This window comes from Rhinatrema bivittatum, chromosome 3 (assembly GCF_901001135.1).
Source record: "Rhinatrema bivittatum chromosome 3, aRhiBiv1.1, whole genome shotgun sequence".
NCBI lineage: Eukaryota > Metazoa > Chordata > Amphibia > Gymnophiona > Rhinatrematidae > Rhinatrema > Rhinatrema bivittatum.
This window is the reverse complement of record NC_042617.1, coordinates 220,947,775-220,968,221: the sequence shown is the minus strand read 5'-3', so window position 1 is coordinate 220,968,221 and position 20,447 is coordinate 220,947,775. Positions and strand designations below refer to the sequence as shown.

Below are 20,447 nucleotides of genomic sequence, written 5' to 3'. Positions count from 1 at the left end.
GGAGCTTGCAAGCCCTTGGGTGCTTTGTACCTGTGGGCCCACAAACTTATTTTCAGGGAGAAGCAGTCCATGGAGTTTCCTTTTGAAAACTGGACTTTGAAAGTCAGAATACAAAATAACCCTTGAACATTGTACCTGCTCTTTGTGCGAATCATGTCCATTGAAAAAAGTGTGAACAGAATGTGAAAGTCAAATTGTCTATACTTTAGCTCCCAAGACCTCCCACTGTCCCCATAAACACACATACTTTTACCTGCAGAAAAACTGGGAAATTTAAAAAGTCTGTTTTATGTGGGTAAACAAATGTTAACACGCATAAATCCTTTTGAAAATTGATCCCTCTATTATTATCATATATTTCAGGTGCAAAGTAATAATTTGGAATTTTAACCCACTTTCCAAATAACATTTAAAGTAGTTTACAGTATTGCTCCAAAGAGATTATACCTGAATTTTAAAAGCCCAGCGTGTGTAAAAAATGGTGTGCGCGCCAAGTGTATTTTAGAAACAGCCCGGCCATGTGCTTATCTCCCCGTACGCGCGGAAGTGCCAGGCCATCCAAAAAGGGTGGGGCAGAGGCTGGCCAGGTTAGCACCATTGGTCGCTGTCCCAGATAAAGTAAGTTCCGAAATTTAAAAAAAAAAAAAGGTAGGGAAAGGGGAAAAGTGAGGCAGAGTAGGAAGGGATATAGGGAAGTTCCCTGGAGCGGACTGGGAAGGAACTGGGAATGGGCTGACCGCGTCACTGCATGTATTTTTCAAAAATTCCCCCCCCTCCCCCATGCACGCAACTGGTCACCTGCCTGCACACGGAATTTGTATTTTAGAACATGCACGTGACAACACAAGCATGTTATAAATTAGCCGTGTCTATGTGTATATGGGGGTTTTAAAATCAACCCCTTAAGGTCTAAGACAGTATCTTTCAAACCGGTGCACGGGAACATGTGTGCACATTTGTTGGCCAGCACTCAGGGACATGGCTATTTTATAAATTGCGTCCATATATGCGTGCATGTTATAAAATAGCCTGGCCACGCACCATGTGCCAACTTTTAAGTGGGTGCGTGCAAATGCCTCTTCTATCGCATAAATCGGAGGATTTTAAAAGGTGTGTGTGCCGACTCCTTTCCAGTTTTACCAGTTCATCCTCAGTTCACCCACTTGAGAGGTCCTCCAAACCTCCCTAGTTTAATAGCCTTCACTCCCACCCCACCCACACCTGTTGTCCCTGATTCTTAAAACACCGAAGATCTGCCTATTTATCTTTATTTTATAACTTACTCGGCATCAATAGCAGAAGTAAAGTTATGCAGCAGGGGGCCTCGGTGTGCACTGGATTGTGAATTTTTGCACTCATCTCAGCTCCATGCCCCAAAATGCCAATGCACCACCCAAACCATACCCACATCCTGCCCCTTTTTGAGAACTTCCGAGATGTGCATGCTTCAACATTTATGTGCATGTCTTCTTGCTCGCATGACCCCGACATACTTGCAATTCCCCTAATTAATGCACATGTCAGGATTTTAAAATTCATCTTTAAGTACGTACCTGAGTCAACGGGAGAGAGTGACTTGCCCAAGGTCATAAGAAGTGTCAGTGGGGAAGTGGGTTTTGAGCCCTGGTTCTCAGCCTATTGTTCTAACCACTAGGCTACTTCCCCTCATAAGGTTCTGCTTTTCTCTGCCTGACTTAAGTTTAGACTTTATAGCAAGTTTTTATTGAGAACTAAAAACTGCAACATGAACACATGAATTAAAGCTACTTTTTCTCCATTGTGCGAAACTTTCACTGGAAGTGTTCAATCACTTCTGACACTGTAGCTAGAAATCCATGTGAAGAGCGTTTTTGATATTTTTGTACATATTGCCTGACAGAGAAAATAAAGTGTTGTTAGATGTTATTATCTCTGTGTGTTTGGTTGTGCATAGCCATTTGTAACACTGGTAAAGAGAATGTGGTTCCTGTTATGCTATCCTGCTCTCAGTGTTATATGGTATAGAATTAGATTTTCTATCTAGCTGAGGTCATTTTAAACATGCTGAGCAGTTCTCATTTTGTCCTGCTGTATCTCTGGAATTTGTAGTCTTCCTTTTTTTTTTGGCAGGAATTGCCACAACAATTCTATACATAAGTGAGGCAAATCTAGATTTGCTCAGAGTACCTAGAAGTTTTAGAAAGATTTGTTGTCTTACCTAAATAAATAATGCCATCAGCCTATGACTTTGAGCATTATAAATTTAATATAAAGTATTTTAAAATGTCCTGCTTGTCACTATGAACTCACTGTGGGCCATAGTTTTCCACTGTAGGCCTGTTTTACTCAGTATTTTCTCCCATAGACAGAATGAGAGAAAAGCCTTAGTGAATCAGCCCCTCTATGCTTCAACTCCAATTTACATTTGTATAATAAATTTAGAAAAACATTTTTTCTTAAAATTATTTCTTTGTTGTTACAGATATTGGCAAAACATCTGAGTGATGGAGAGCTCAATCAACTTCCTTTAACCCTTGGAGAACCAGCAATGGTAGTGTATTGCAGTTATGGGGGCTAACCTTTTATTTATCCCAGGACAAGCAGGATGCTAGTCCTCACATATGGGTGACGTCATTGACGGAGCCCTATCACGGAAAACTTTCTGTCAAAGTTTCTAGAAACTTTTGACTGGCATCCTGAGCCTACTGAGCATGCCCAGCATGCAATGATCCCTCGAGCCACAAGGGTCTCCCTTTAGTCTTCTTTTTTCCGCGAAGCCGTTAGCCTCGTGGTTATAGGAGTCCTGTGTGGTGATTTTCGCTACATAAAAAGTTTTAAAAATTCAGAAAAACTTTAAAGCGCCGTAGGGGTCTCCCTTTTTTACACCGTCGGTAAGTCTTTAAATTTTTCCGGTCGGTTCCATTACGGCTAAACCGAGTCAGAAGGTCGTCGACGGCTGTCCGGCCTTCGCTATGGCTACGGGTTTTAAGAAGTGCCCGAATTGTTCCCGCACTAAGTCCATAACGGACCCACACATCAAGTGTGTACTTTGTCTCGGCGAGGGACATGACGTTTCGACGTGCCCGAGATGCGCCGAGATGACGCCGAAAGGCAGAAGACTGCGCATGGAGAAAATGGAACATTTATTCCATCTTCAACTAATGCCATCGTTTCCGGCTGGAGCGATTAGGAAAGTCGTCCTAAAAACAAAACGTAGACCAGATGAAGCAGGGGATCTGCCTTTACTGACCCCTTCAAGATCATCGATAAAGTCTACATCTATCATTGAAAAAGGCGTCGAACTTCAGCAGAAACATCGTCATCGACACCGAAGGCCTCACGATCCTGAATTGAATCCGATAACCGGAGTTCCATCGACAAGTCTCGAATCAACTCCGAAGAAACCTCGGAGGGAGGACTCTCCATGTCCACCGAGGCCTTCGACTCCTAGGCTATCCCCACCGATATCAGTGCCGGAAACTGTACCTCCACAGGGCCCTGCGGAGGTACCGGTATCGCCTTCGCTGCCTACCCCCATAGCTGCTCTGGTTTCACCAGCTATGAGGGCAGAACTGGACGGTTACATCCGCCAGGCAGTTCGAGACGCACTCCGTGACATGCCTCCGATGCAAGCACCAATCACGGTTCCACAATCGATGCCAGTTCCATCACCGGCACTGGTTCCACTCCTATCACCGGTGCCCATTCCGATGTCGTCGCCGAGTCCATCGCCGGTTCCAATTCAACCAACACCGATGCCGTTTCCGGATATGTCCTTGTTCGCGCCAGTTTTAGCAAAATTGGACACACTCATCGGTGCCGTCCCGGTGCCAAGACAGATGGAAGAAGAAATAGTGAAGGAAGTACCGATACCTGAACCTACTCCAGGTCCATCAGGAATCTCACGTCCATGGCCATCATTTTCTCCACTATTTCCATCGAAACCACTGGAGAAACCATTGATGCCGTCGATGCCATCTCTTCCTATTCCATCGACTTCTCCTTGTCCACGCCCATCGGACACTTAGGAGGATCAAAATACTGACTCTTCCTCGGAGGAAGTCCTCTCAGAACCTTCTCCTCCAGAGGAAAGAAGGATATCCCCTCCAGAGGACCTTTCTTTCTCAAATTTCATCAAAGACATGGCTGATACTATCCCTTTTCAGCTGGAATCTGAAGAAGATACTAGACAAAAGACTCTGGAGGTATTACAATTCGTGGATCCACCTAAAGTAGTCCTGGCGATACCAATTCACGAAGTCCTAGTGGACTTACAGCACAGGCTATGGGAACATCCCTGCAACATACCACCATTGAATAAACGAACTGATGCTATCTACCTAGTCCAGCATATTCCAGGCTTCCAAAAAACTCAACTACCCCATCAATCGGTAGTTGTAGAATCAGCTCAGAAGAGGTAAAAAAAAATTAAACCTCATTCATCAAATCCTCCTGGGAAAGACAACAGGTTTTTGGACACCACTGGCAGAAAAATGTTTCAGGAATCCATGCTAGTATCCAGAATTGCGTCCTATCAACTCTATATGACTCAATATCAGCGTAATTTCTGGAAACAAATTCAGGAACTGTCAGAATCTCTTCCCCAACAATTTCAAGATTCTTTCAATAATATCATCCATAAGGGCCTGGAGGCTGGGAAACATGAAGTTCGTGCAGCTTATGATAGCTTCGAGACTTCATCTAGAATGTCTGCCACTGGCATAAGTGCCCGGAGATGGGCCTGGCTCAAGGCCTCCGACCTGAGACCAGATGTACAAGAGAAACTTGCTGATCTTCCTTGTGCAGGGGACAATCTCTTTGGAGATAAAGTATGTGAGGCAGTTTCCCAGTTGAAGGAACTTTCGTAAACCTTGCGACAACTCTCCTCTGCTCCTCAGGAGTCCCAAACATCTTCACGAAGACTCCCAAGGAAGGATTCAAAATGGCCATATTATAGACCATGGAGATACTATCCACCTCCTACCCGTGGAAGGTCATCTAGGCCAGCACAAAGACTGCAGGCCCGACAACCAAGAGCACCTAGAGCTCAACCCCCTCCGCAAACAGGCCCGACTTCGGGATTTTGAAATCTCACCAGAGAACAGAAGCCTACCTGCCAATCCGACCCAAATTTGCCAGTAGGAGATTGGATCACTTTCTTCCATCACAATTGGTCCCACATCATTACAGACCAATGGGTACTCTCGATAACATCTCAAGGGTACCACTGTACCAAACAATACTCCACCCACCTCGTCTTGGACAGTAAACAATCAATCCACACTCTTACAAAAATAATTATCCACCCTTCTGAGAGCCAGGGCTGTGGAACCAGTTCCCCGGCCTCAGCAGGGCAGAGGATTCTACTCCTGTTATTTCCTCATTCCAAAGCAAACAGGAGGCCTACATCCCATATTGGACCTCCAGAAACTCAACAAATACCTAAAAAAAAGAAAGATTCAGGATGGTATCATTGGGTACCATGCTACCTATACTTCAAACAGGAGATTAGCTCTGTTCTCTGGATCTTCAAGACGCTTATGCTCACATTCCAATATTCCCTCCTCATCACAAGTATCTGCGATTCCTAGTTGAAGTCAACATTTCCAGTACAAGGTGCTACTATTCGGTCTTGCCTCAGCACCTCGAGTGTTCACAAAGTGCCTGGCAGTGGCAGCTGCCCACTTGCACAAGGAAGGTGTGCACGTTTTTCCATACCTGGACGATTGACTCATCAGAAGCCAAAGAAAACAAGGAGCTCTCAATTCTCTCAAGCTCACAATAACTCTACTCCATTCATTGGGATTCCTCATCAACTACCAGAAATCCCACTTCATACCATCTCACCTGTTAAAATTAATCGGAGCAGAATTAAATACCATAACGTCAAAAGCTTTCCATCCAAAAGACCGTGCACAGACACTCGCCTCGTTAGCAGGCTCTCTCCACACACGCATGCAAGTAACAGCTCATCAATGTCTCACTCTTTTGGGTCACATGGCCTCCACAGTTCACGTCACTCCTATGGCCAGATTAGCCATGAGAGTTATTCAATGGACACTCCGAAACCAATCGATACAAGCTATTCAACCACTGTCTTATCCAGTTCAAGAAACTCAGCAACTACAGTCCTCGCTCCGATGGTGGACAAACATGGACAACTTGCTCACAGGCCTACTTTTCCAACAACCAATTCTGCAAGTGACGATAACTACAGATGCATCCACCTTCGGGTAGGGAGCACACATTGGACATTTGCAGACTCAAGGTACTTGGACAAAACTCGAAGCTACATTTCAGATAAATTTCCTAGAGCTTCAAGCTATACGTTATGTGCTGCATGCGTTCAAGGACTGCCTTTCACACAAGACTATCCTGATACAGACAGACAACACAGTAGCCATGTGGTACATAAACAAACAAGGAGGTACGGGCTCGTATCGCCTTTGTCAAGAAACAGCACAAATTTGGGACTGGTCCCTAACGCACTCAATGTTTCTTCGGGCCACTTATCTGGCAGGCATTCACAACGTAGTGGCGGATCGCCTCAGTCGTCAGTTCCAACCTCACAAGTGGTCTCTGGATCAAGTAGTAGTGACCAAGATCCCTCAACTTTGGGGCCAAACAACAGTAGACCTCTTTCCATCACAACTGAATTACAAAGTGGACAACTTTTGCTCCCTGCACAAGCAGAAAAACCGCTTACCCAGGGTTGCCTTTGCTCGCCACTGAATTCCAGCCTTCTATAGGCATATCCCCCGATTCTGCTAATAACCAAAACTCTAGTGAAGCTACAACAGGACAAAGGGTCATAAGAACATAAGAAAATGCCATACTGGGTCAGACCAAGGGTCCATCAAGCCCAGCATCCTGTTTCCAACAGTGGCCAATCCAGGCCATAAGAACCTGGCAAGTACCCAAAAACTAAGTCTATTCCATGTTACCATTGCTAATGGCAGTGGTTATTCTCTAAGTAAACTTAATAGCAGGTAATGGACTTCTCCTCCAAGAACTTATCCAATCCTTTTTTAAACACAGCTATACTAACTGCACTAACCACATCCTCTGGCCACGATACTCATAGCCCCATATTGGCCTCGACAAGTATGGTTTCCCATACTCCTCGATCTCTCGATCAGAGACACGATTCGCCTGGGCACAGCACCCACTCTCATAACTCAGGATCAGGGCAGATTGCGTCATCCCAACCTTCAATCCCTATCCCTCACAGCATGGATGTTGAAGGCTTGATTCTACAACCTCTCAATCTTTCAACTAATGTCTCTCAAGTGCTTGTAGCTTCACGTAAACCCTCCACACAAAATAACTATTGTGCTAATTGGAAAAGGTTTACCACGTGGTGCACACAAAACAGTATTAACCCTTTTTCCTGCACTACATCATCTTTATTAGACTATCTATGGCATCTCTCAGACTCTGTAAGAGTCCTCATCTGTAAGAGTACATTTAAGTGCAATCTCAGCTTATCACAATACCGTCGGAGATGCACCAATATCAGTGCAACCCCTCGTTAGTAGATTTATGAGAGATTTAATTCAACTTAAACCTCCATACCGACCACCAGTCACAGAATGGGACCTTAATGTAGTATTAACGAGGCTCATGTGTTCCCCTTTTGAACCCATGGATTCCTGTGATGTTAAATTTCTCACGTGGAAGACTATCTTCTTAATAGCCATCACATCTGATGTGATGGCTATTAAGGGATGTCGTTGTACATGAATGGGGATGTCATTGTACATGAAGTACTCTGAACGTGCTGGCGGACCGGCTGAGTCGCTCCTTCTAACCGCACAAATGGTCCCTCAACCCAGAGCTGACGGCCAAACTGTTTCATCGGTGGGGGACACCAAATGTGGACCTCTTCACCTCCCCAAATGATCACAAGGTAAACAAGTTCTGCTCCCTGTTGTGTGGGGGGGATGGCATCTCACCTGCGATGCCTTCTCCTTCCACTGGGGGAGAGGTCTGCTGTATGCGTATCCTCCTCTCCCGCTCCTCCTGAAGACCCTGCTGAAGCATCAACAGGAAAGGGAGGCTATGATCCTCGTAGCACCTTTTTGGCCCCGACAAGCCTGGTTCCCTCTCCTGCAGGATCTGTCGATCAGGCCCCCCCATCCGACTGGGGACTGTGCCTGATCTGCTTACGCAGAATCAGGGCACCCTGCGCCATCTGAACCTCCGGGCATTAGCCCTGACGGCTTGGATGTTGAGCGCCTTCAACCCTTGGCCCTCTTGAACAGGGTCTCCCAGATGTTGGTGGCTTCCTGGAAACCTTCCACCAGAAAGTCCTACAGCTTAAAATGGAGAATATTCTCCATCTGATATGCGGGGCAGAGCTTGGATCCATTCACATGCCCCCTTCCCCAGCTGTTGGACTACTTGTGGCACCTTTCCAAGTCTGGGCTTCAAGCCAGCTCAGTCAGGGTCCATTTCAGCGCTGTGAGTGCGTATCATCAATTCCGTGTCAGTGCAGCCTTTAGTAGGTCGCTTCATGAGGGGCCTGCTTCAGCTGAAGCCACCTCTTTGGCCTCCTGTTGCATCTTGGGACCTCAACATTGTAGCTCATGCATTCCTCCCTTTGAGCTGCTACATTCCTGCAACATGAAGTTCCTCACCTGGTGGTGATTACTTCGGCTCGTAGGATCAGTAAGCTTCAGGCCTTGGTTATGTACCTCCCATACACAAGGTTTTTCATGATTGTGAGGTCTTGCGTACGCACCCTGAGTTTCTGCCTAAGGTTGTGACTGATTTCTGCCTTAATCAGTCCATTGTTTTACCCACCTTCTTTCCTAGGCCTCATTCCCTCCCAGGGGAACGGGCTGTTCATACTCTGGACTGCAAGAGGCTTTGGCTTTCTATTTAAATTGCACAACCAGTCACAGCTCTTTGTGTCATTTGATACAAACAGGCTGGGAGTGGCAGTGGGTAAACAGGCTTTATCCAAATTGGCTGGTGGATTGCATCGCCTTTTGATATGCGCAAGCTGGCCTTCCGCTGGCCGGCAGAGTTAAAGCTCACTCTGTTCGGGCCATGGCGACGTCGGTGACTCATCTGCAAGCAGTCCCTGTCATCGAAATTTGCCGGGCCACAACGTGGAGTTCTTGTCACACATTTGCAGCTCACTACTGTTTGGACAAGGATGGGTACTAGGCCAGTTCCTTTGGTCAATCCATCCTGCACAATCTGTTCCAGACATGAACCCAACTCTCCGGCCTAGTACCCCTGGTGGGAGCCAGGCAGTCCCCTGCCGACCAACAGCACCACAGTTGTTGTGCCCATTGGCACCTTGTTCGGTAACTGTTGGTCTCTCCTGCTAATGACGACAGCCTGGAGCATGGTACTCACCCAATTGTGAGGACTAACATCCTGCTTGTCCTAGGAGAAAGCGCAGTTGCTTACCTGTAGCAGGTGTTCTCCTAGGACAGCAGGATGTTAGTTCTCAGGAATCCCACCCGCATCCCCTTAGAGCTGGGTTCTCATTCCGGTTTGCTGTTTTATTTTTTCACTCATATTTTTTCTCTATATTACGAGACTGATCACGGATAGTGGCATGCTGGGCATGCTCAGTGTGCTAGTCAAAGCTTCTAGAAACTTTGACAAAAGTTTTCCGTTCCGGGCTCGATCGGATGATGTCACCCACTTGTGAGGGCTAACATCCTGCTGTCATAGGAGAACATCTGTTACAAGTAAGCAACTGCGCTTTCTCCTTCATTCTATTCCATGCTAAACTATACTACTGTGTGTATTTTGTCTTCTGTATTCTCTCCTGCCCCTTCCCCACCCAACTTCTTTGATTCTTACTCTTTATATTGGCTTATTTAAAGCACCATCTCAAGCTTAGCTAACTCTCAAAATTGAGGTTAAAATTAGGATTCCCAATTTTCCATTTGGGGGGTGCACAGATAGGGAGGGTGATTTTATAATAGTCCACATAGCAGTAGTGTCTGCGTGTGTATTGGTCACACAGACATTAACAAGCATTGTCAAAGTGAACTTACATGCATAAGTTAAAAATCATTGAGTAATTGTCCAAGTGAACGCACAAATTGCCTTGGACAAAGTTACACATGCTCCAAGAGGGCTGTAACTTGTGCAAGGTAATTTACACGCATACCTTTTTAAAATCAGGAAGCCCAACTTTCAAAACTGTCTGATGTAGACTATTTGTGCACATAAGTGGCTTGTGGAGATATATGCTAGTATTTTGTAACCTATGTGACAGGAACAGCACAGTTTATTAAATACTACGTATTTCTGCACCAAACGTATGTATATAGTAAAGCTAAATAATGTTTATCTATGCTTATCTATTCTAAATTATTGTAAAGCCTGTTGCTACGTTACGTTACAATGTGAACCGGGGTGATGTTTTTAACGTGCCCCGGTATATAAAAAAATTCTTAAATAAATAAATAAATGTGTGTATGTTTCAGTAGATGTGGATATTTGTAATGTAGGAACCCACTGACTTTCCCTACACATTTCATAAAATTATTCACATAATAATTGTAACAATGGACACACAATAACCCAGAATTAAAAGCATAGGCAGGTATTTTATAAGTATGTGCATACTCCTCGTTTGAAAATAATTGTGCACATGTGGGATCACTAGTTAGCTGATACTGCCACCATTTCACCCAGACCTTCATCAGTTCATCTAGACCCTCTAGCACTTTACCCTGAACTCCCACCAACTCATCCAGACCTCCCCAGACCTTACACTCATAAACTAGACAAAAGACAAGTGCAATTTTAATTGCACAAGTCAGATAGGTACAAAAACATATGGACAGGTTCAGTAATGTACGCACATATGCCACTTACAAAATAGCAATTTATGTATCCACTTCCAAACCCTGTCCCAGAACATCACTAAGCCATTCTTTTTTTTCCAGTTCACATTTACGTGCAGCACTGCAAGTATGCAAATACTCTTGAGGTTTATAAAATAATATATACATAAGTACATGCTTTTTACACACATATATACTAATTTTACACATATAATCCCAGTGTAAATCTTTGAAAATTACCTCCAAAATGTAAGCATTTTTATCCCAGGACAAACAGGATGCTAGTCCTCACATATGGGTGACGTCACCAACGGAGCCCTAGTGCGGGAAAGCTTTCTGTCAAAGTTTCTAGAAACTTTTGACTGGCACTGTGGTGCCACTGAGCATGCCAAGCATGCTATGATATTCTCTGCCACAGGGGTCTCCCTTCAGTCTTCGTCTTTCCGCGCTGCTGTAGGCATCGCGGGATAGGAGCCGTTGAGATTCTCTCAACACACTTTTTGACTGCAAAGTCAAAGTTTTCTTGATATTCTCTCTCACAAATCTCTCGGGGTATTTTCTTCACTGGCTGGTGAGTACCTCTCTCTCATTTTCCTTTCTTTTGAAGGAAAATTTTTCCTCTCACGAATTCTCATTTTTTTCGACGGCTGTCGACTGGAAATATGGCTACAGGATTTTAAAAATATCCTGTATGCGCTCGAAAAATGTCTATTACCGACCCGCACATCGAATGTGTGCTGTGCCTCGGAGAAAACCATGAGGTAAATAATTGCCCACAATGCGCCGAGATGACGCCGAAAGGCCACAAAGCTCGACTGGAGAAAATGGAACATCTGTTCCGTCTTCAGCTCATCCCATCTCCTTCGACATCATCGAAGTTGTCTCCGGCCGGAGCAACCAAGCGCCTGTTACTTAAAAAACCCTGCCCGTGACTGTCGGGGGATCGTTCGTCGCCTTCATCGTCTTCGACGAAATCCATCGAACCTCAAAAATCAAAACACAAGCATCAATATCGACGACCATCGATGTCTGAACCCGCTTCCCAGGAACCATCGACGGCGAAGCGGCCACGGACCGAGGAAACGTCGGCGCCTGGGCCTCATCCTCCGTCTTCAATACCTGATCCTCTGCAGGGCTCTGCACCGGATCTTACACCTCAGCCTCCGCCACCGCTTACAACTGCTCTGGTACCATCAGTTGTAACGCCAGAATTGTCTGATATCATCAGACAAGCGGTATCACAGGCTTTCATGGAACAACAATTGATTCCAACGGGCTTGTCGATGCCGATGCTCCCAGCATCGATTCCGGCAACTTTGCCGATGCCGGTGGGACCACCGATGCCGGTGTCGACGTTCACACCGAGGACAAAGGGTGACTCGATGTCGACACCAAGAATAATAACTGTGTCGACATTGATATACCACACCTGCCATCGACCTCTTCGATGTAGATTCCAATGTTACCGCCGACGGCAGTTTCAACACCGAGGCGACCACCTTCGACATCGACGTCAATTCCTACTGCTATTCCATCGACGCAATCACCACTGGAAGAGCCAGAAGTTCAAGATCTAGCTTTCTACCAGCATCTACTACAAAGATATCAGAGTGTCATCGACACTTTGCCAAAAAAACCAGTGGAACAGACATCTCCATTACTGCCCATCGATGACCCATTACCAGGTCCATCAGGAATACATCTACCACCCAAATCCACCACAAAATCTCCTTATAGAGATGATGAGGACGATTCTTGGGATAACCACGATACAGATACGTCTTCTGAGGACTTCATGTCGGAACCTTCACCACTGGAACCGAGAAAAAAGTCCCCACCAGAAGACCTGTCATTTTCCACATTTATCCAGGATATGGCAGATGCCATTCCTTTTAAGTTGGCAGCAGAACAAGACACTAGATAGCACACTCTAGAGGTCCTGCAATTTGTAGATCCACCCAAGCAAGTTTTGGCCATCCAATTCATGAGGTGCTCTTAGATCTCCAACACCGGATCTGGGAGCATCCATCTACAGTTTCAGCAGAAAATAAACGGGTGGATTCAACTTATCTGGTACAGACAGCACCTGGCTTCCAAAAGGCACAACTACCACATCAATCAGTGGTAGTTGAATCTGCCCAGAAAAAATCAAAGTGTATCCGCCCTCACTCCTCAACTCCCCCGGGTAAGGATCACCGCTTCCTCGATTCCTTGGGAAGAAAAGTGTATCAGGCTGCAATCCTAAATTCCAGAATCTCTGCATACCGGTTATACATGACACAGTATCAGAGAGACTTATGGAAACAGATAGAAGAATTTACAAATTCTTTACTTGCACAGTTTCAAGAACCAGCACAGGCCATAGTTAACAAAGGCCTAGAAGCAGGGAAACATGAGGTGAGAGCGGCTTATGATAGCTTTGACACTGCCTCCAGGACTGCAGCTGCTGGGATTACTGCTCGCAGGTACGCATGGCTCAAGGCCTTGGATCTCAGGCCTGAGGTCCAGGAAAAACTTGTAGATCTACCGTGTTTGGGAGACAACTTATTTGGTGATAAGGTCCAAGAAGCAGTCCAACAGCTAAAGGACCATACAGAAACATTACATCAGCTGTCCCAAATGCCTAAGGATACTTCCACACAACCTCAACTACGCCTACCCCGGAGGGAACCTAGGCGTTCTTACTACAGGCCATGAAGATACTACTCCCAAACTTCCAGGAGTAGATCTACTAGGCCTCAACAACAACACTTCCAAACAAGACAACCTAGAGCTCCTCGCACGCAACCTCCGCCTCAGTCAGGCCCAGCGGCGGGGTTTTGAGATTCAGGCCAGAGAACAAGCCACACCTTTAAATCCTCAAATACAACTTCCAGTGGGGGGAAGAGTATCCCACTTTTACACACACTGGCAAACAATAACAACAGACCAATGGGTACTCTCTATAATTGCCCATGGTTACAAACTAAATTTCCTCTCCATTCCACCAGATTCTCCACTGAGTTTCTGCCCAAAGCAAAAATCTCAGCTAACTCATCTACAAGCAGAATTATCCGCCCTTCTGAGAGCCACGGCTGTCCAGTTAGTACCTCGGACTCAGCAGGGCAGAGGATTTTACTCCCGTTACTTCCTCATTCCAAACAAAACAGGAGGCCTACGTCCCATCCTCGACCTCAGAAATCTCAACAGATTTCTAAAGAAAGAGAAGTTCAGGATGGTTTCTCTAGGCACCATGTTCCCACTTCTTCAAAAAGGAGATTGGCTTTGTTCTCTGGATCTTCAAGACACTTACACTCACATCCCAATATTCCCTCCTCATCGCAAGTATCTGCGCTTCATGGTGGGTCATCAACATTTCCAATACAGAGTTCTGCCATTCGGACTCGCCTCTGCTTCCAGAGTTTTCACCAAATGTCTGGCAGAAATAGCAGCACACTTGCACAAACAAGGTGTCCATGTTTTCCCATATCTAGACGACTGGCTCATCAGAAGTCAATCTCACCAAGGAGCAATAACTTCTCTCAACCAAACAATTGCTCTACTTCACTCCATGGGCTTTCTCATCAAATATCAAAAGTCCCATCTCACATCATCTCACCTGCTCCAATTCATAGGAGCAGAACTGAACACCGTCCTTGCAAAGGCCTTTCTACCCGAGGATCGAGCAGAAACATTGTCCTTGTTGGCAAACTCGATTCACTCAAAGACACAAGCAACAGCTCATCAGTTTCTAACTTTACTAGGCCACATGGCCTCTACAGTTCATGTCATGCCTGTAGCAAGGCTCGCCATGAGGGTAACCCAATGGACTCTAAGATCACAATGGATCCAAGCCATTCAACCACTACATTCTTCAATTCAAGTAACCCACCAACTACGTTCCTCCCTTCTCTGGTGGGAAAACAAGGACAATTTGCGCAAGGGCTTACCCTTCCAACAACCAGTCCCACAGATAACTTTAACCACAGATAACTTTAACTACAGATGCATCCACCTTGGGTTGGGGTGCTCACATAGACAATCTCCAAACCCAGGGTACTTGGACAAAACTCGAAGCAACTTTCCAAATCAATTTCCTGGAGCTTCAAGATATATGTTATGCACTGCATGTGTTCAAGGACTGCCTTTCACACAAGACTCTTCTCATCCAAACGGACAACACAGTAGCCATGTGGTACATCAACAAACAGGGAGGTACAGGCTCGTATCTCCTTTGTCAAGAAGCTGCACAGATTTGGGGTTGGGCCCTAAACCACTCAATACTTCTCCGGGCCACTTATCTGGCAGGCATTCACAATGTAGTTGCGGATCGACTCAGTCGTCAGTTCCAACCACACAAATGGTCACTGGATCCCTCAGCGACCAGGATATTTCAACGTTGGGGTAAACCAACAATAGACCTCTTTGCGTCACATCTGAATCACAAAGTGGACAACTTCTGTTCTCTACACAAACAGAAGAACCAGCCAGCCAAGGACGCCTTTGCTCGCCCTTGGAATTCAGGCCTACTATACGCGTATCCTCCGATACCGCTCATAACCAAAACTCTAGTGAAGCTACAACAGGACAAGGGGTCCATGGTACTCATAGCCCCATATTGGCCTCGCCAAGTATGGTTTCCCACACTTCTAGACCTCTCAATCAGGAATCCAATTCGTCTGGGAATAGCTCCCACTCTCATAACTCAGGATCAAGGTCGGTTGCGCCATCCAAACCTTCAATCCCTATCCCCGACAGCATGGATGTTGAAAGCTTGACTTTGCAACCACTCAATCTTTCAACCAATGCCTCTCAAGTGCTTATAGCTTCACGTAAACCTTCCACAAGAAAGAACTATTCTTCAAAATGGAAGAGATTTACTTTGTGGTGCAGACAAAACAATATTTATCCTTTTACTTGCCCCATCACTTCTCTACTAGACTATTTATACCATCTTTCAGACTCTGGCCTCCAGACTTCGTCAGTAAGAGTACATCTCAGTGCAATCTCAGCTTACCATGACAGGATAAGAGATGCACCAATCTCCACTCAACCTCTTGTCAGTAGGTTTATGAGAGGTTTGACTCAACTTAAACCACCAATTCGGCCACCAGTCACAGAATGGGGCCTGAATCTGGTTTTAACAAGACTTATGCGTTCTCCTTTCGAACCCATAGATTCCTGTGATCTCAAATTTCTCACATGGAAGACTATCTTCCTCATAGCTATTACATCAAATTAGAAGGGTTAGTGAGTTACAAGCACTTGTAACATACGCCCCCTACACGAAATTCTTACATGATAGGGTGGTTCTCCGTACACATCCAAAATTCCTTCCCAAAATAGTTACGGAATTCCACTTGAACCAAATCCATAGTTTTACCCACTTTCTTCCCAAGGCCCCATTCTCACCAAGGAGAACAGGCTTTACATACCTTGGACTGTAAACGTGCCCTATCCTTCTATTTAAACTGCACGGCAGTCCACAGGAAATCCAATCAACTTTTTGTTTCTTATGATCCAAACAAACCAGGGAAAGCAATGGGTAAACATACTCTATCCAATTGGCTAGCAGATTGCATACAGTTTTGCTATGAAAAAGCAGACCTTCCTCTCCAAGGGAGAGTAAAGGCACATTCAGTAAGAGCAATGTCAACCTCAGTAGCACACTATCGTTCAGTGCCAATCCTTGACATATGTAAAGCAGCAACATGGAGTTCTCTTCACACCTTTGCAGCTCATTACTGTCTGGACAAACAGGGACGACAAGATTCAGCCTCCAGACAATCTGTCTTAAAAAACTTGTTTCCAGTTTAAACCCAACTACTTCTGCAACCAATCTGCTGTAATCTTCGGCTGACTCATTTTAACAACAACAATTCACTGTTGCCTAAATACTAAATGACTCAGCCTCTAGCTTGCTAATCACCCATATGTGAGGACTAGCATCCTGCTTGTCCTGGGATAAAGCAAAATTGCTTACCTTGTAATAGGTGTTATCCCAGGACAACAGGATGTAGTCCTCACGAAACCCACCCGCCACTCCGCGGAGTTGGGACACATTCCTTTTCTTAGTCTATTTTTAGCTAATACTTATTGCTACATACGAGACTGAAGGGAGACCCCTGTGGCAGAGAATATTATAGCATGCTGGGCATGCTCAGGGGCACCACAGTGCCAGTCAAAAGTTTCTAGAAACTTTGACAGAAAGCTTTCCCGCACTAGGGCTCTGTTGGTGACGTCACCCATATGTGAGGACTACATCCTGCTGTCCTGGGATAACACCTATTACAAGGTAAGCAATTTAGCTAAATTGCGACTCTGCTCCCTGGAACGTCCAGAACGAAGAAAAATATGCATGTAATCGACCAACATGCATACTTTCCCCCTTTCGCCAGTTGATTTTCAAAAGCCAATTTACATGAAAGATTGTGCTTTATGCCCTTAAATCCTTCTGAAAATTTCCCCAAAAAGGTTAGCATGAAGACAAGCTGAATTTTAAAACTTTGAAAAATTTATTGAAGAACACAATAGCTGGAAACATAGCTCTTGCTTGAAAATGAAATGGAGAAAAGAATAATTGAAACAAAGATTTCAAACATCTTAGATTAAGGCTTTCCCGAGGACAAGCAGGATGGTAGTCCTCACACATGGGTGACATCATCAGATGGAGCCTCGATGCGGAAAACTTATGTCAAATTTTCTAGAACTTTGACTAGGCACACTGAGCATACCCAGCATGCTCTAAACTATACATCTACGTGGAGCCACTCTTCAGTCTCTTCTTTTCTGTGGAGTTGTGTAAGCCTTGCAGTATGATTGAGCTCACTTTGGCTGTTTCTGGCCTAGTGGAAACTTTTTTCATCGTGGCTTTTCGCAGTTTTCAGTATTGTTACATCGCCGGGTCCCTCTTGGTGCCTTCCCATAGTATACTCGTCAAGGTTTTCAGCATTTATGGTAAGTTTCCTGTCATGGTCGATGCCCCCCATGGCAGCGGTACCCCGGTGCCTGCGGACCATTAAAGACTTCTGCCTTCATTTCATGTCTGCACTCACTTTCTTTTGTTCTGTCATGGCCACGTCCAGTTTTCATTGATGCCCCTGGTGCCCGAGGACCATGTCCATCCCAGATCCTGGGGGCATCGCATGATGTTCAATAGTCGTTTGTGCACCCAAATGATCTCAAAGGGACGTCTGGTTTGACTTGACAAGATGGATCAGCTCTTTGATTTGAGGAAGTCCAAGCCATCGACATTGTCAGCATTTGCATCGATGGACCTTAAAGCCACAATGATGGATACCACACCATCGACATTGGCAGGACCATCGGTGCTGTCAGTGGATAGGGCCGCCAGAGACCGACCGTTACCAATCTCCTCTGGACCGAAGACGTTGAGTTCATCGTCTTCAGCCTTGGCAATGGGGAAAGACTGGGCCAAGCATCAAGGGAAGCCTAAGAAGCATCGACACCAGTCCATGTTGATGCACGGTGCCAGGAACAGTGATGCACTGGCTTTTGCAAGGATGCCCCCAAAGCGACGCCATGGCAAGGAGGGTCCTTCCTTTATCAATGCTGAGGGTCCACGATGTTCTCCATTAGACCTGGTGCCAGTCGCTGATCCACCTCGTGAATCCAAAAAAGATCTGTCCACCCCTTCTTCCTCCCAGTTGGTATTGGTATTGGCAACATTTGAGGAGGAGCTGGCGTCTTAAGTCCAATTGGTGGTGGATCGGGCACTGCAGGGCATCTAGCCTGTGGCACTGGAGCCGGTCCTGCCCATCATCCTACCAATTCTGGAGAAACTCAACATGCTTATTGGTGCATTACCCTACCCAGCTGACGCTGATACCCGGGACAGCACCGGTGTCCATAGGGACACCGAGGCCTTCCCCTACCAATATGGTGGTTGTGGCCAGTTCATCCGAGGAGGAAGCTCCACTGAGACTGGCAGAGACTCTGAGGCCTATAGTCCCCCATCCAGTTCTATCAGTTCCTACACCTCTGGCGAAGGCCAAGCACCTAGGGCCCCATCCCCTGTAGCATGTAGTGAGGATGAGGGTCCCTATCACACATGTGGGGATGATTCGACGGAGTCCTCCTAGAGGGCTCTGATGGCTTCCCTTCAGATCCTTCTCATCCAGCTGAGCAGAGGAAGTCCCCACCTGAGGACTTGACCTTCTCAGGGTTTGTGAGGGTGATGGCGGAAGCCATCCTGTTTCAACTTCTAACAGAGGAGAATGCCAGGCATAAAATGCTTGAGATCCTCCAGTTTGTGGAGCCTCCTAAGGTGATCGTGTCAGTCTTGGTACATGAGATCATTAAGGAGTTGTTGCTGAGGATATGGGAATACCCCCTCACAGTGCCTTCCGTTAATAATGAAGGCGGATGAGGTCTACCTCATCCAGAAGGTTGCTGGATTCAATGAACATCAGCTGCCTCAGCAGTTGGTGGTGATCAAATCTGCTCTCAAGAGAGCCAAGTGCAATCGGACCCATTCCTTGGGGCCTCCGGGGAAAGACCACAGAGCGATGGACGCTCTTGGGAGGAAGGTGTTCCAAGGTACCATGTTTATTGCTTGCATCGCTGCCTAACAGCTCTTCATGAGTCAGTACTTGCGGGACATCTGGAAACTGGTGCAGGAGGCGGCTGAGCAGCTGCCTCAACAGCAGCAAGACATCCTTATGTCACTGGTACACAAAAGTCTAGAGTGTGAAAACACGAGTTCCATGTAATCTAGTGTTTGGGTAGTTGCCAGGTTTTTGTGGCCTGGTTTTGGCTTCTGTTGGAAACAGGATGCTGGGCTTGATGGACCCTTGGTCTGACCCAGCATGGCAATTTCTTATATTCTTATGTTCTATGAATTATTCAAAACGGCATCAAGAATCTCTGCAGCAGGAATCAGTGCCCGCAGAATGGTATGGCTACAAGCCTCGGATCTCGGACCAGAAGTACTGGAATGACTTGCTGATGTGCCAAGTATGAGAGAGAATCTCTTCAGAGGGATGCTGTGGCTCAACTTTGGGACCACTATGAGTCCCTCCAACTCCTCTTCACCAGTACTCTGAACCCGTCCTCCTCATCCAGGTGGCCATCGAGACCAGGGCCAAGGAAGTCTTTCTTTCACCAGAGGAAGAACTATTCTCTGCCTCCTTGCTCCCATCAGCACCATCAGGGCTCCCGGGCCTTCCCAGGCAGCAGAGAGCCCTTAAACCCCAGCCAGCTCCTCAATCAATTCCAGGGATGAGGTTTTGACTGCGCCATAGCAAGTGTAAACCAATTGCCGATATCCAGGACTATTCACCATCCCACCAGGGGCAGGCTGCGGTACTTTGCGAACCAGTGGCACAGTGTAAGCTCGGACCAATGGGTTCTGTCCATTGACTGCCAAGGGTATCAATTGAATCTATTGGGAGTCCTGCCAAATTGCCCTCCATGCCCACATTGGGGGCCAGTAGCGCATCAGGAAATACAACAAGTGGAGCTCTTCTCCCTCTTAAGGACCAGAGCAGTCAAGCCTGTACTACCAAGGCAGGGAGGGGGGGGGGGGCATTCTAATCCAGGTACTTCCTGATTCAAAAGAAAACAGGAGGACTTTATCCCATCCTAGACCTAAGGACCTTGAACAAGTTTCTAAAAAGATAAAAGTTCAAGATGGTTTCCCTGGGCTCC

At 46.1% G+C, this 20,447-nt stretch overlaps 1 protein-coding gene across 6 annotated transcripts in view; it reads left to right on the top strand.

Moving 5' to 3' along the window:
• Positions 1 to 20,447, top strand: part of ERMARD (ER membrane associated RNA degradation) — a 452,987-nt gene that overhangs the window by 283,864 nt on the left and 148,676 nt on the right. For all 6 annotated transcript variants that reach the window (XM_029594214.1, XM_029594212.1, XM_029594213.1 and 3 more), the window contains one exon: positions 2,462 to 2,530. In XM_029594214.1, coding sequence (XP_029450074.1) covers positions 2,462 to 2,530 — 69 coding nt within the window. The remainder of the gene's footprint in view (positions 1 to 2,461; positions 2,531 to 20,447) is intronic.